The 12,193-nt window shown below is 45.9% G+C and overlaps 1 protein-coding gene across 1 annotated transcript in view; it reads left to right on the forward strand.

Moving 5' to 3' along the window:
- WDR35 (WD repeat domain 35) overlaps nt 1-12,193 on the forward strand; it is a 2,872,164-nt gene that overhangs the window by 193,084 nt on the left and 2,666,887 nt on the right. Inside the window, exon 3 of the mRNA XM_044065775.1 lies at nt 501-572. Within this exon, the coding sequence (XP_043921710.1) occupies nt 501-572 (72 nt within the window). The remainder of the gene's footprint in view (nt 1-500; nt 573-12,193) is intronic.

Here is a 12,193-nt window from a genome sequence, read left to right on the forward strand (position 1 = left end):
GCTAGTTGCCTTTGAGAACCATTTTGAGCCAAGTCAGTTTCCCTTTGTGAGAATCAAACTGTGTACTTCTTGTTTTGTGAGGTAAACAGCTTAACCATTATGCCAGTCTCCAACCATTTCTGAAAAGATTAGTGTTAAAATATTTTATTTTTTTATCTTGGCAATGGTAAGTAGCAGTTTCATTATGAATAAATATTGTAACAGATAAAAATGTATCTTAGTGTAGTTTTTGATTCACCTTTGTGTTTTTCCTACAGCTGTAACTGTTACCAAATGCTGTTTGACATTTAAGCATCCAGTTCACACTGTGATTACTCTTTTATGTGTGCTTTTTTACCTAACTGTGGCCGTCTTGAAAAGTTTTTGTTTTTTCATGTAGCCAACTCTAGTAGTATAAGAATAAAAGTAAAGAGTAACGTACACTTTAGGAACATTTATTTTTCTGTTTTCTTGTAAAAAAAAAAAAAAACATGTATTGTGTTCTTCAATTTAATTTGCAGATGATAACAAACTGAAGGGGCTTGCAGCACCCAGTAATCTCTCCATGAATCAAACTTTGGATGGACATAGTGGTAAGAACTGCTGTTCTGCATTTTTAGTAGCAATGTCACTTACATTTTCTTTTATAAGTGTAGTTTTCACTAAATAATAAATTATTTTTCTAATTTCTAATTAAAAAAACACAATTGATGTTGTTAATCTTCATTCATTCTTGACTGTTGTGTCTCGGTTCTGTCCTCAGAATGACTCTGCCATTGTAACAAACTCGCACCAGCCAGAAAACTCTCGAGCTAAGACTACCCATAGTACCTCTTTTCCCTTCCCCTCAGATCAAAGCCTAAACAACCAAAATTGACTTCAACAACTGTTTCGGTGCTGAAAATTATGACTCTGTCCATGGTGCAGACAGCAACTTTACCAGAACTGAAAAAACTTGCTACGGTACTGACCCCTTCATCGGTACCTCTGACCCTCTCAACACCAACAGTAGTTGGATCCACACCAGTTACCTCCCCTGCATCACAAACAGTTGGTCAGCCAACCACTGTGCCAAAGATGGAATCCCTGCCCAGGACTAGGTACTCCCCATCTATTGACCCATTTTATGGTCAACACTTCCCTTTCCAAGAACGTCCAGAATCTCCCTCTGGGATGTCTATTCGTTCCACCAGGAGCCTTTCAGAGTTTGATTTAGTCAGGTTAGTGGACCAGCTCTTGACAGCCAGTGGTCTTCCAGCCGTTTCTAGGACCTCCCTTCCATATGGAGCCGAGGTCTACTCTCCACAGACTCCATCCTGTCTTACTCCTTCAGTTTCTTTGTAGGTCTTGGAGCCCTCAACTTCGATGCCACTCCTGGTACCAACTACTTCCGTGCCAATGGTGGATCTCACCTTGGCTCCGGAACTGTCTCTGTGGTCCTCGGCTCATTTGGAGTCGACCCAGCCTCTGGACCATGACTTGGCTGTCGGCTCCATGATCCTTAGCCCGGCACCAATTTTTCCACGGCACCGTCTACGGTTCCGGGTGCTTTGACAGTTCCAGGATCATCTTGAGATTCTTGCTCTTGGGGGGGGGGGGTCATCTTTCTCGGTTCTGGGCTCTCATCCCTCTTCGGGTGGGCCTGCCTTCCAGATTATGGAAAGAGCTCTTGACTCAGCAGGTACCAGCTCTGTTGGAGTGCCACATCTACTTATCCTCTGGCTCGCAGCTGTCACAACCTCCTACATCGGGACAGCGGGCACGTGAGCAGCAAGACACTCTGCAGCAGGGTGCCCTCTCTTCGGAGTCCTCCTCAGACCTTCCCCTTGAGGAGCCACCCCATAAGAGGTCGTGTAAGAGGAAACAGATAGAATACAGACTACTAGATACAGACTACGATGAAGGGGAAGAGTCCCCATGGTCATCCCCTGAAGATGTCTCCTTTGGAGATGTCTTGGAAGTCTTGAAACATAGGGGTGATTGGAAGTCCACCAACTCTTCCTCCAAGGAATCTGTTTTCTTGCAGGCTTTTTGTGCCTGACCTTCCACTTCTTGAGTGACCCAAACTGCCGATGATTTGGTCAAGTTCATCATGGAGCATGCTTGGAAGGCCCCTGACACTATAGAGCCAATTCCCCAGAGACTGGACAAAATTTTTACTGCACCAGAGGACCAGCCTGACTGTTCTAAAGGTTTAGCGGTAGATGCCATGGTGGTGGCGGCTACCACAAAGAAGGAACTCACAGAGGATGGTTTAACTGTTCATCCTCCAAACAGGGAGCCTTGAACAATGGACAGATTTGGGAATCGGGTCTATGCTTCAACGACCTTTGCCATATGGTCGTTGAACTACTTGGCACATTTTACCCATCTTCAGAGGGACCTCATCACTGAGCTGTCAGGCACCTTGGCAGGACCAGTGTCTGAAAAGGTATGTGATAAAGTTTCCTTCCAGCTTGCAACCCTGGAATCAATATCCAACTCATCCATGTGGCTTATTGCTCACACAGCTGAAGGGACGGCCAGGGCAGCGGATACAGGTGTTGCTATTAAGCGTCACTCCTGGATGCGCTTATGTTATTTTGCGGACCCCTTTAAGTCTTCCTTTGTCAGTGCTCTTGTTGATGCTACCTCGTTGTTTGGCCCCAAAGTCAGAAACACATTAGCCAGGTGTGAGAAGGATGGAAAGACCCTTTCTTCTGTGGGCGTGCATTTTTCAGCTCCTCAATGGCCTTACTCCAGGAATCAGAGGAGTGGGAAGATGTGGTTCGGGAAGGCCCAAGGGCCTTTTCGGGACACACATGGCGAGTTTTCCCCCTGAAGCAGAGAAGACGCCTCTCCCGTGGCAGAGGGGGCCCATGTAACCAGGGTTCCAGGGATTCCTTCTCTGGACAACCCTACCATCGTTCATGAGTGGTGGCCAGATTGCCTACCTCTGGAGGCAGACTGGGGAAGATTCTCTCTGCACCACTTGACCTGGCACTCAATAACATCAGATTCCTGGGTGCAGACGATAATTACTAGAGGTTACCATATCCCCTTCGATTTCTATCCAAGGCCACAAAGGCGAATCCCCGATGTTCCACCCAGTCAGAGGGATACAGCAGCACAAGAACTTCAAAAGCTGCTTCAAAAGAGAGTCATCCAAACAGTCCCACCAGACCAAATAGGATCCAGATTTTAGTCAAGATTCTGTTTAGTGCCAAAAAAGACAGGGAACTGGAGGCCAGTTCTAGACCTCAGTGGCTTGAACAAGTTTATTCAACCAGACAAAATTCCAGATGGACATGGTACAGTCTGTCCTTCTGTTTCTGGAGAAAGATGATTGGATGTGCTCTATAGATCTTCAGGGTGTATATTACCACATAAAGATGGACAAACACTCCAGAAGATACCTCCACATGTTCTTCGTGTTTCATTGTTGCAGTCATCACATTTGGGTTATCCCTGCCAGGGTAGTCCTCAGTCGGCCCGAATACCAGAGGCTTAGTATTTCTGCGTCAGTTGCTGTCACTCCAGGACTGACGTCAGGTCATCAGTGATATGAAAATAGGCAGCCCACGCCATTACATCCATCTTTCTTGCCTTGGAGCCCAAAGCAGAAGCAGTTCGCATGAGTGCCGGTCGGCCACTACCTGAGTTTTTCATTTCTGAATTGAAGTTGAAGTCTTCTAAAGCTAAGTACCCTGTTGGGGATCCTTTTTTCTTGCTCAAACCGATGTCAGAAAAAGTTAACAATTTTCTCACCTGTGGAAAGCAAATACCACACTGAGACTTTCATTCTTACTGCATCACTTGTTTAGGCCCAGATCAAGAAGTTCCCCCGCTGTCGCTTTTGTGCTTTGTTCAACGCCAATAGTATATGTTGTCTGACCCTTATTGTAGCTAGATATTTTCACTCTCAGTCCTCAACTTCCAGTTATGGCTTCGGTAATTCATCCGACAACTGATCTTCCAAAAATAGTAAGGATAAAGACAGAGACAGACTGCACAGGTCCAAAACTGCCAACAGTGCTTCCGTTAAGCTAGTCATCAGTTCTCCGGTCCTCAGTGATGGTCTTTCAAAGCCCCTGATGCCTGCTTCTCTGGATTTGCAGGCCACTACCAAGACTCTTTCGGAGTCTGGTATGCTGCGAGACTCTTCTTTGACTAAGGATCCCGTGGATGTCTCTACCTTGGATGGGTCCGGAGCCGCTAAGCAGGCACCGGCGTCCAAGGAAGTACTTTGCACTACAGATTCTCGGCACAAACCAACGACTTCTTTCGCGTCCACGTTTCTTTTAAAAACTACAGAGTTTCTAAGGCCCGGGGGTATGAACAATACCCAAAAAAACGACGACCCAAGCTCAGGCTCCTGCTTCCTTGCCTCAGTCTCAAATGCTTAAAATGGCAGAAGACCTTAAAATGCTTATCAAGGGAAGCCAGGCTACCCCTTCCAAAAGAAAGAGACTTGTCCCCAATAGTTTTATCTGAACAGGAGTCCAATGACTCTGATGCATCTGAATATGAAGATATGTAACCCCTCTCTGCTTATGAGGATTCTGATGCAGAGGAATCCATCCCTTTAGCCTCTCCACCCGAGGAAGTTTTCCTTTGGGGAAACCCTACATACTTTAAGGGAGCATTTGCAATGGGAATGTCAGGACTAAAGTCGGTCAAAAATGAGGCTCAGGGAATTCTTAGATCTTCCACAGCACAGACCTATGGCCATTCCTCCTGTCCTGGATGTCATGGATGATGTTTGTATGGAATCCTGTCTGACCCCTGACACCCACCCTCCTGTTCCCGGAAACCTGACAGTCAGGTACTATAGAGTCCCTGACTCTCACAAATTTATTTTCAAAAATCCTACTGCTGACCCCGAGGTCATCTCTCGAGGACCTAAAGGAATCAAAGCAACTTCAGCTAAGAATCCCACCCCTTCAGATAGGGATTCCCGAGCATTAGACAGATGGGGTAAAAAAGTAAAGACCTCTGCTACTCTTGCTATTACAGCATTGAATTGTCAGTTCCATATGCTGAGATATCAGCAGCATACCATGGAACTCCTCAAGCAAAAATGATCTTCTTTCCCTGCTTGTGCAGAAAATAAAGAGTTAATGCATTCTTCAAGTCAAGTAACTAAGCACACCTTACCGTATGGTTTTGACGACCTAGAAGCATCTTGTAGGGCAGCAGATACTGGTTCTGTACTTAGAAGACATGCTTGGCTTAAGGAACAGACCTTGCCAGACCATGTCCAATCCAAATTATTGGACGCACCCTTGCACAAAGACAACTTATTTGGCACCAAGGCAGAAGAGGTCCTTAAAAGATGGAAGAAAAAGCTAAATCTATGCAGACAGTTAAAGACTTCTTACAGGTCCAGCCACCGAGGTTCAGTAGGCATTGCCCCTCCAAGCACTTGTCCTTTCCTGCCCCCCCAGGTCAGCTCAGCCCAGACCCAGGGGAAGCAGACCACCCAGACAACAGCCCCAGGGAATGCAGAGATCTAAGCAATGGAGTTTCTCCTCTTCAAAACCAGGGAGTGCAAAGCCACCTCCTTATGGTAAGAGCTCACACTGTCTTTATACCTCCATCCCCTCCCACTGCCCACCTGCACTTGCCCTTAGGATGAAAACTCTCCTTCCATGCAAGCAACTGGGCCACCATTGCCAATGACCACTGGGTCCTCAATATTGTGTCCCAGGGATACAGATTTTATTTTCACACTCTGCCAACGCCAACAGGGTTCCCAGATCTTCCCCCTAACCAGTGGGCAGAGGTAAAAAAGCAAGTCCTTTCCTTGCTGTCTATGAGGGCAATAGAGCATGTTCCTGAAGAACAGACAGGCCAAGGTTTCTACTCCAGACTCTTCCTGGTACCCAGAAAAGAGGGCACATGGCACCCCATCCTCGACCTACCCATTCTAAACACCTTTCTGGTGATACCAAAATTCAAAATGCTCACCCTACAGCAGCTTCTTCCTATACTTTCCAAGGATGCTTGGTTAGCTAACCTAGACCTAAAAGAGGCCTACCTACACATCCCATTCAGGGAATAATGCAGGAAATAACTAAGTTTCAGAGCAGGATCACTGCACTTTCAGTTCTCTGTCCTTCCCGTTGGCTTATCCACTGCTCCCAGAGTTTTCACAAAGTGTCTGGCTCCCGCCATTGCGTTTTGCAGACAAAGAAATATTCAAATTTACCCATACTTAGATGACTGCCTGATTCAGGCAGACATTCAGGAAAAGCTGCTAAAGCACCTGACCTTTGTTAAAGACCTACTAACCTCCCTGGGGTATACTGTCAACAAATAGAAATCTAAACTAATACCCACACAAAAAAAATTGTATTCCTGGGAGCAAGCCTGGACACAGCATCCCAGATGGCATTCCTTACACCAGAAAAACAAACCTACCTGACAACCTACTTCTCTCAACTAGCCACTAGGACTCAGTTATCCGCAAGGAAAATCCGGCAAGCTCTAGGGTTCATGGACTCTTGCATTCTACTCATTCTATGTGCCAGACTGCATATGAGGAAACTACAATGGTATCTAAAAAAACTTTGGTGTCAGCACTCTCAAGACCTGGAAACTCTTATACCAGTGATACCTTGTCTAAGGAAAGATTTTCTTTGGCGGGCAGCAGCATGCTGCCACAACAAGGGACTTCCCTTCTCACTACCCCACGCCACCCAGACCCTCACCACAAATGCATCAGACTATGCCTGGGATGCACACCTGGCGGCAGGTACATTCAGGGCCTATGGAGCCCAAATCAAATACATCTGCACATCAACCAAAAAGAGATGTTAGCTGTTAGCATGCCCTGACAGCTTTCAGACCCGTACTCTTCCCTGGGGCCTCTGCTATTCAGAACAGACAACACCACAGTGATGTGGTACATCAAGAAGCAGGAAGGGACTCACCTTTGTCCTCTGTGCAGGCTCGCCATGACCCTTTGGCACACGGCCGCAACCATGCAACTATACCTGTTAGCACAATTCCTGCCAGGCTTTCTAAACTCTCTGGCAGACAACCTAAGCAGAAACCTGCCAGACCTGCATGAGTGGCGGCTAGGCCAAAGAGCCTTCACCCTTGTAAACCAGAAATGGGGCACCCCAAAGGTAGACCTCTTTACCTCCCACTCCAATCATCAGCTCAGCAAATTCTGCACCAGGGAACCTCACAGCAAGGCCTGGAAAGTGGATGCTCTATACTTCCAGTGGGTAAACCTCTCGATCTATGCATTTCCCCCTCTACCACTCATTTCAAGGGTACTGCTCAAAATATGGGAGGAAGAACCGAGGTCAATCCTGATTGCCCCAGACTGGCCACAACAGCAATGGTACCCACTGCTGTGCAGCCTGTCACCCCTGCCACCATGGCACCTACCTCAGATCCCAACACTCCTGATCCAGAGGAATGGAGAATTCATGCATCCCCAATTGCAGACCCTCAGTCTGGCAGCCTGGCTTATTCCCCGACCTCTCCTCAAGCTGCCAGTCTAAGCAAACAAGTTCTAGATGTTATACGTGAGGCCAGATGCCACAGCACTAGAAAGTCTTATGCTGACAAGTAGAAAAGGTTTTGCACCTGGATCAAGGCTAAGGGAGCCGGAATGGCACAGCCCTCCCTACCTCTCATCCTGGATTACCTGGCAGACCTACTACACAAGGGTCTATCCTTCTCTTCCATTAAAATTCATGCCTCTGCCATCTCTGCTCAATTCAGCACAGAGCCACCTCTTTTCTCACACCCTCTCATCAAACATTTCCTAAGAGGGGCTAACAACTTAAGGCCACCCAGAAGAGCTCCTACCCCATCTTGGGACCTAAACTTTGTGTTGGAAAAACTCACCCTGCCTCATTTGAACCTGCAGCTTCAGCAGAGTTAAAATTTCTCTCTTGGAAGACAGCCTTGCTTCTGGCCATCACTTCAGCTAGCAGAGTATCAGAGCTACAAGCACTTATGGCTGTAGAGCCAGTCATCATTTTCCATGCTGACAGGGTCTCCCTCAGGACTAACCCATCCTTCATGCCTAAAGTGGTGTCCAGTGTGGCTCTCAACCAATCCATTAATTTACCCCCCTTTTTCCCTAACCCACAAAACAAAGGGGAAAGGATTCTGCACTCTCTCTAGATGTGCACAGACAGCTCAACTTCTATCTAGACAGAACTAAATCTTTTAGAAAAACTGATCAGTTTGCTAGTCAGCTTCACTGCAGTAGCAAAGAGCAAGGTCATATCCAAGCAAACAGTTTCCAAATGGATAGCACATTGCATCCATTTCTGCTACAAACAGCACGCAAAACCTCCCCACAAGGGGGTCAGGACACATTCCACCAGAGCAACCTCCACCTCTGCAGCTTTCCTCAGTGGGGTCCCCACCAGGGACATCCTGAAGGCTGCAACATGGACTTCTGTTCATACCTTCACCAAGCATTAGCACCTGCCTATCTTCTCCAAATCCAGGGCATGCTTTGCCACTGCAGTCTTGCAGGGCATCCTAACCAGCTCCCAGTCTTCTTGACTGCCTCCACCCTTTTCTTCAGCTTTGGGACTCAACCCAAATGTGATGACTGCAGCAGTGAAACATGAAGCACATAGTACAGTTGTGTACACTTACCATAAATGTAGATGTTTGAGTATATTTGCTCTTGCAGTCCTGGTTACCCTCCCTTCATCCCACTTTCTCTCTCTCTCTCTCTCTCTCTCTCTCCTTACAAGGAATTTTTGGTATTTACTTTCTACTGGTGGTGTTCTTCAACCATAACCTAGCTCCTTATTGGGGGCTCCTGACATTTAGGGCAAGAAAAACTGATGTAATGGCGTTGGCTGCCTGTTTTTATACCACTAATGACCTGACGTCAGTCCTGGAGCGACAGCAACCGACGCAGAAATACTAAGCCTCTGGTATTCAGAACGACTGAGGGCTACCCTGGCAGGGATAACCCAAATGTGATGACTGCAACAGTGAATACACTCAAACATCTACATTCATGGTAAGTGTACACAACTGTACTTTCCGGCTGGGAGCCAGTCACTACCAATTTTGTGCACTGCCCTTTGGTTTCACCACAACCCCCGGGGTGTTCACGAAATGCATGGTAGTGGTTGCAGCTCATTTAAGGCTACAGGGATTCCATGTGTTTCCCTATCTGGACGACTGGCTCATCACTACCCCCACCAGGCATCTACTGCTTCATTACTTGGACTCTGTCCTAGATCTTGCGGATTTCCCTTTTTATTGAAATGTCTAGGTAAAGTTGAAGCTGTCTCCCACTCAAGAAATAGAATTCATCAGAGCGATATTCAACACAAACTCCTGTATGGCTGCTCTACCTCTTCACAGGCTGCAAAGGTTAAGATCACAGCTTCAGGTGATACTCTCGACAAAGTCCCACCTCGCTTAGTCTTACAACTCCTTAGCTCAATAGCAGCAACAATCACTCTAGTTCCATTGGCAAAGTTCCACAGAAGATTGCTCCAGTGGCTTCTGGCGTCACAGTGATCTCTGTTAATACACCTGATGTCTTACCTAATCTGCATAACCAACCGATGCAAGCAGGATCTAATGTGGTGGATGAAGTCAGGACAGGAATTATGGAGCTGCCCTTTCACCCCTGCTCAGCCCAAGGCCGTAGTGACCATGGGTGCATCCCTGATGGGGGGAGACGGTCCAAGGCACTTGGTCCCCCCTCAGGGGCCAATTTGCATATCAGTGTCCTAGAACTAAAGATCATGCTTCTAGCGTTGCAGGCATTTCAATCAACCCTTCCTTCAGGGACAGTTGCTATCCAATCAGACAACATGGCAGTGGTCTGGTACATCAGCAAACAGGGTGGAACGAGATCTTACCCTATTTATCAGGAAGCCCTAAGAGTGTGGCAGTGGGCAATAGCATCCAACCGCTTTCTGATAGCAATACACATTCTGGGGAATTCCAACATGATCGCATAAAAACTGCCTCACGAGTGGTCTTTCAATCTCAAGGTAGTGATGAAGATATTTCATTGCTGGGGCCAGCCTTGCTGTGACCTATTTGCATCTCCCATAAACCACAAATGCAGCAGCTACTTTGCCCTGTCCCCCCCTCAGGGGGAGTCCCTGAGAGATACTCTTCTACACGATTGGCCCGCAAAACTGCTTTACGCCTTTACACCTTTCCCCCCGATTCCCCAATTTTTGAAGAAGGCCCAACATTTGAGAAGCAGAGTAATCCTTATTGTGCCTTATTGGCCCTGATAAGTTTGGTTCCCCTTTCTCTAGCCTCACCTGGTTCACCACCCTTTGGGCTCTAAACCCAACTCCAGACCTGTTATCTCATCTGCAGGGGATGGTCCATCAAAAACTATACAGTCTCAAAATGATGGCTTGGTACCTCCACTTGCAGTAATTGCCAGGTAGAAAAATCTGTCTTCCCCAGTTCAGAAGATTCTTCTGGCCCCCCATAAACCATTTTCAGCCTCAGTTGATAAGGTTCTAGAATATTTGTCAACTATTTTCCAATCAAGAGTCTCAGCCTCTACTATTAGGGTTCACTTAGCTGCTGTTTCCAATTTTCATAATGGTTTTGATGATCTTTCTTTAATGTCTCATCACCTTTGCAAAACCTTCTTGAAAGGTGTTTTGCGTTTGAAACCACCCTTTAAAGAACCCATCAAACCTTGGAATTTAATATTAGTTTTGCAAAGTTTAAGTCATCAACCCTTTGAACCAGCAGCCACCTGTGATATCAAATTCTTATCTTGGAAGACCCATTTCTTGGTAGCCACCATGTCAGCCAGGAGAATATCAGAATTGTAAGCTTTCTGCGTGAAATGTCCATATGTTATTTTTCACAAAGAGAAAGTATCACTTAGGACCAACTTCTCTTTCCTTCCTAAGGTTGTAGTAGACTCAAATATTAACCAAACTATAGACCTGCCAGTCTTCTTTCCAAATTTCCCAAACAAGGGCGAATATTGTTTACATTTGTTGGATGTGCATAGACAATTATGCTTTTACTTGAATAGAACAAAGTTGTTTAGAAAATCAGACCAGTTGTTTTTGTCCTTTTCAGGCACTCGACTGGGCAAACCGGTTTCTAAAGTTACCTTGTCAAAAGGGTAGAGAGATTGCATCACCTTTATTTTTGGCCAAAATTAAACTGACTGTATCAACAAAGGTCAAGGCTCATTCTACCAGATCAGTTGCCACTTCAGTAGCCTTTCATTCTAGAGCCTCTATGGATGACATTTGTGCAGCGGCCACTTGGGCTACCCCGCATACCTTTATCACTCATTACAAACTGGATATGGTCTCCAGGGGAAGAGCATACTTTCACTGTATGGTGCTCAGGAATATCCTTCCACAGGGCCTCCCGGGACATAAAGTAGCTAGGGACTCTGTCCCAGCAGTCAAGAATGAATGAAGATTAACAACATCAGATAAAGAAGTTATGTTCTTACCATAACGTTCCATCTCTGTTGTTGATCTTAATTCATTCTTGACATCCCACCTTTCAATCCCCTCCAAAGACTCCTGGAGGTTCGGATATAGTCCTGCTATTGTAGTAGGGCAGTTGCTCAGACAAAGCTTCTAAATTTACTTCTACGAGCAAAACTCGATCTGAGGGGAAGGGAAGAGAGGCACTATGGGTAGCCTTAGCTCGAGAGTTTTCTGACTGGCATGAGCCAGTTACAATGGCTGAGTCAGTTCTGAGGACGGAACCAAGACCGAACAGTCAAGAATGAATGAAGATCAACAACACAGATGGAATGTTATGGTAAGAACATAACTTCTTTTTTTATTGTTTGCACTGGAAATTGGAACTTTATTTGTATTTTGTTTCCTTGTGTATGGGATTCTGTTGAAAGAAGACATCATAGCTTGCTTGTCATATACTTTTGTAACCTAGAAAATGCAAATTGTTGGCAGCCAAGTAATCAGCAAATTAAATATTCGGATGTGATTGTACTTATTTGCTAAAAACATTGCATGAAACCTACTTGGTCAGGTGTTGTAATGATTGTGTGTAGTTTTCTTGATTAATTTGCATACTGTATTTGCATGCTGTTTATATGTATTTGCAGTTTGCGTATCTGCTATACATGGTATGTCTTCATTTCACAATTTAGACACTCTGGCATCAGGTGGGGGTCCTCGGGATTTGTTTCCTTTCCCAGCTTAGCTGTTTTTTTTTTCCTACTGTGTTGTGCAACTACCCCTTGATCTTGACAGCAATC

This window comes from Protopterus annectens, chromosome 1.part0 (assembly GCF_019279795.1).
Source record: "Protopterus annectens isolate FY-2018-M chromosome 1.part0, PAN1.0, whole genome shotgun sequence".
Classification (NCBI taxonomy): domain Eukaryota; kingdom Metazoa; phylum Chordata; order Ceratodontiformes; family Protopteridae; genus Protopterus; species Protopterus annectens.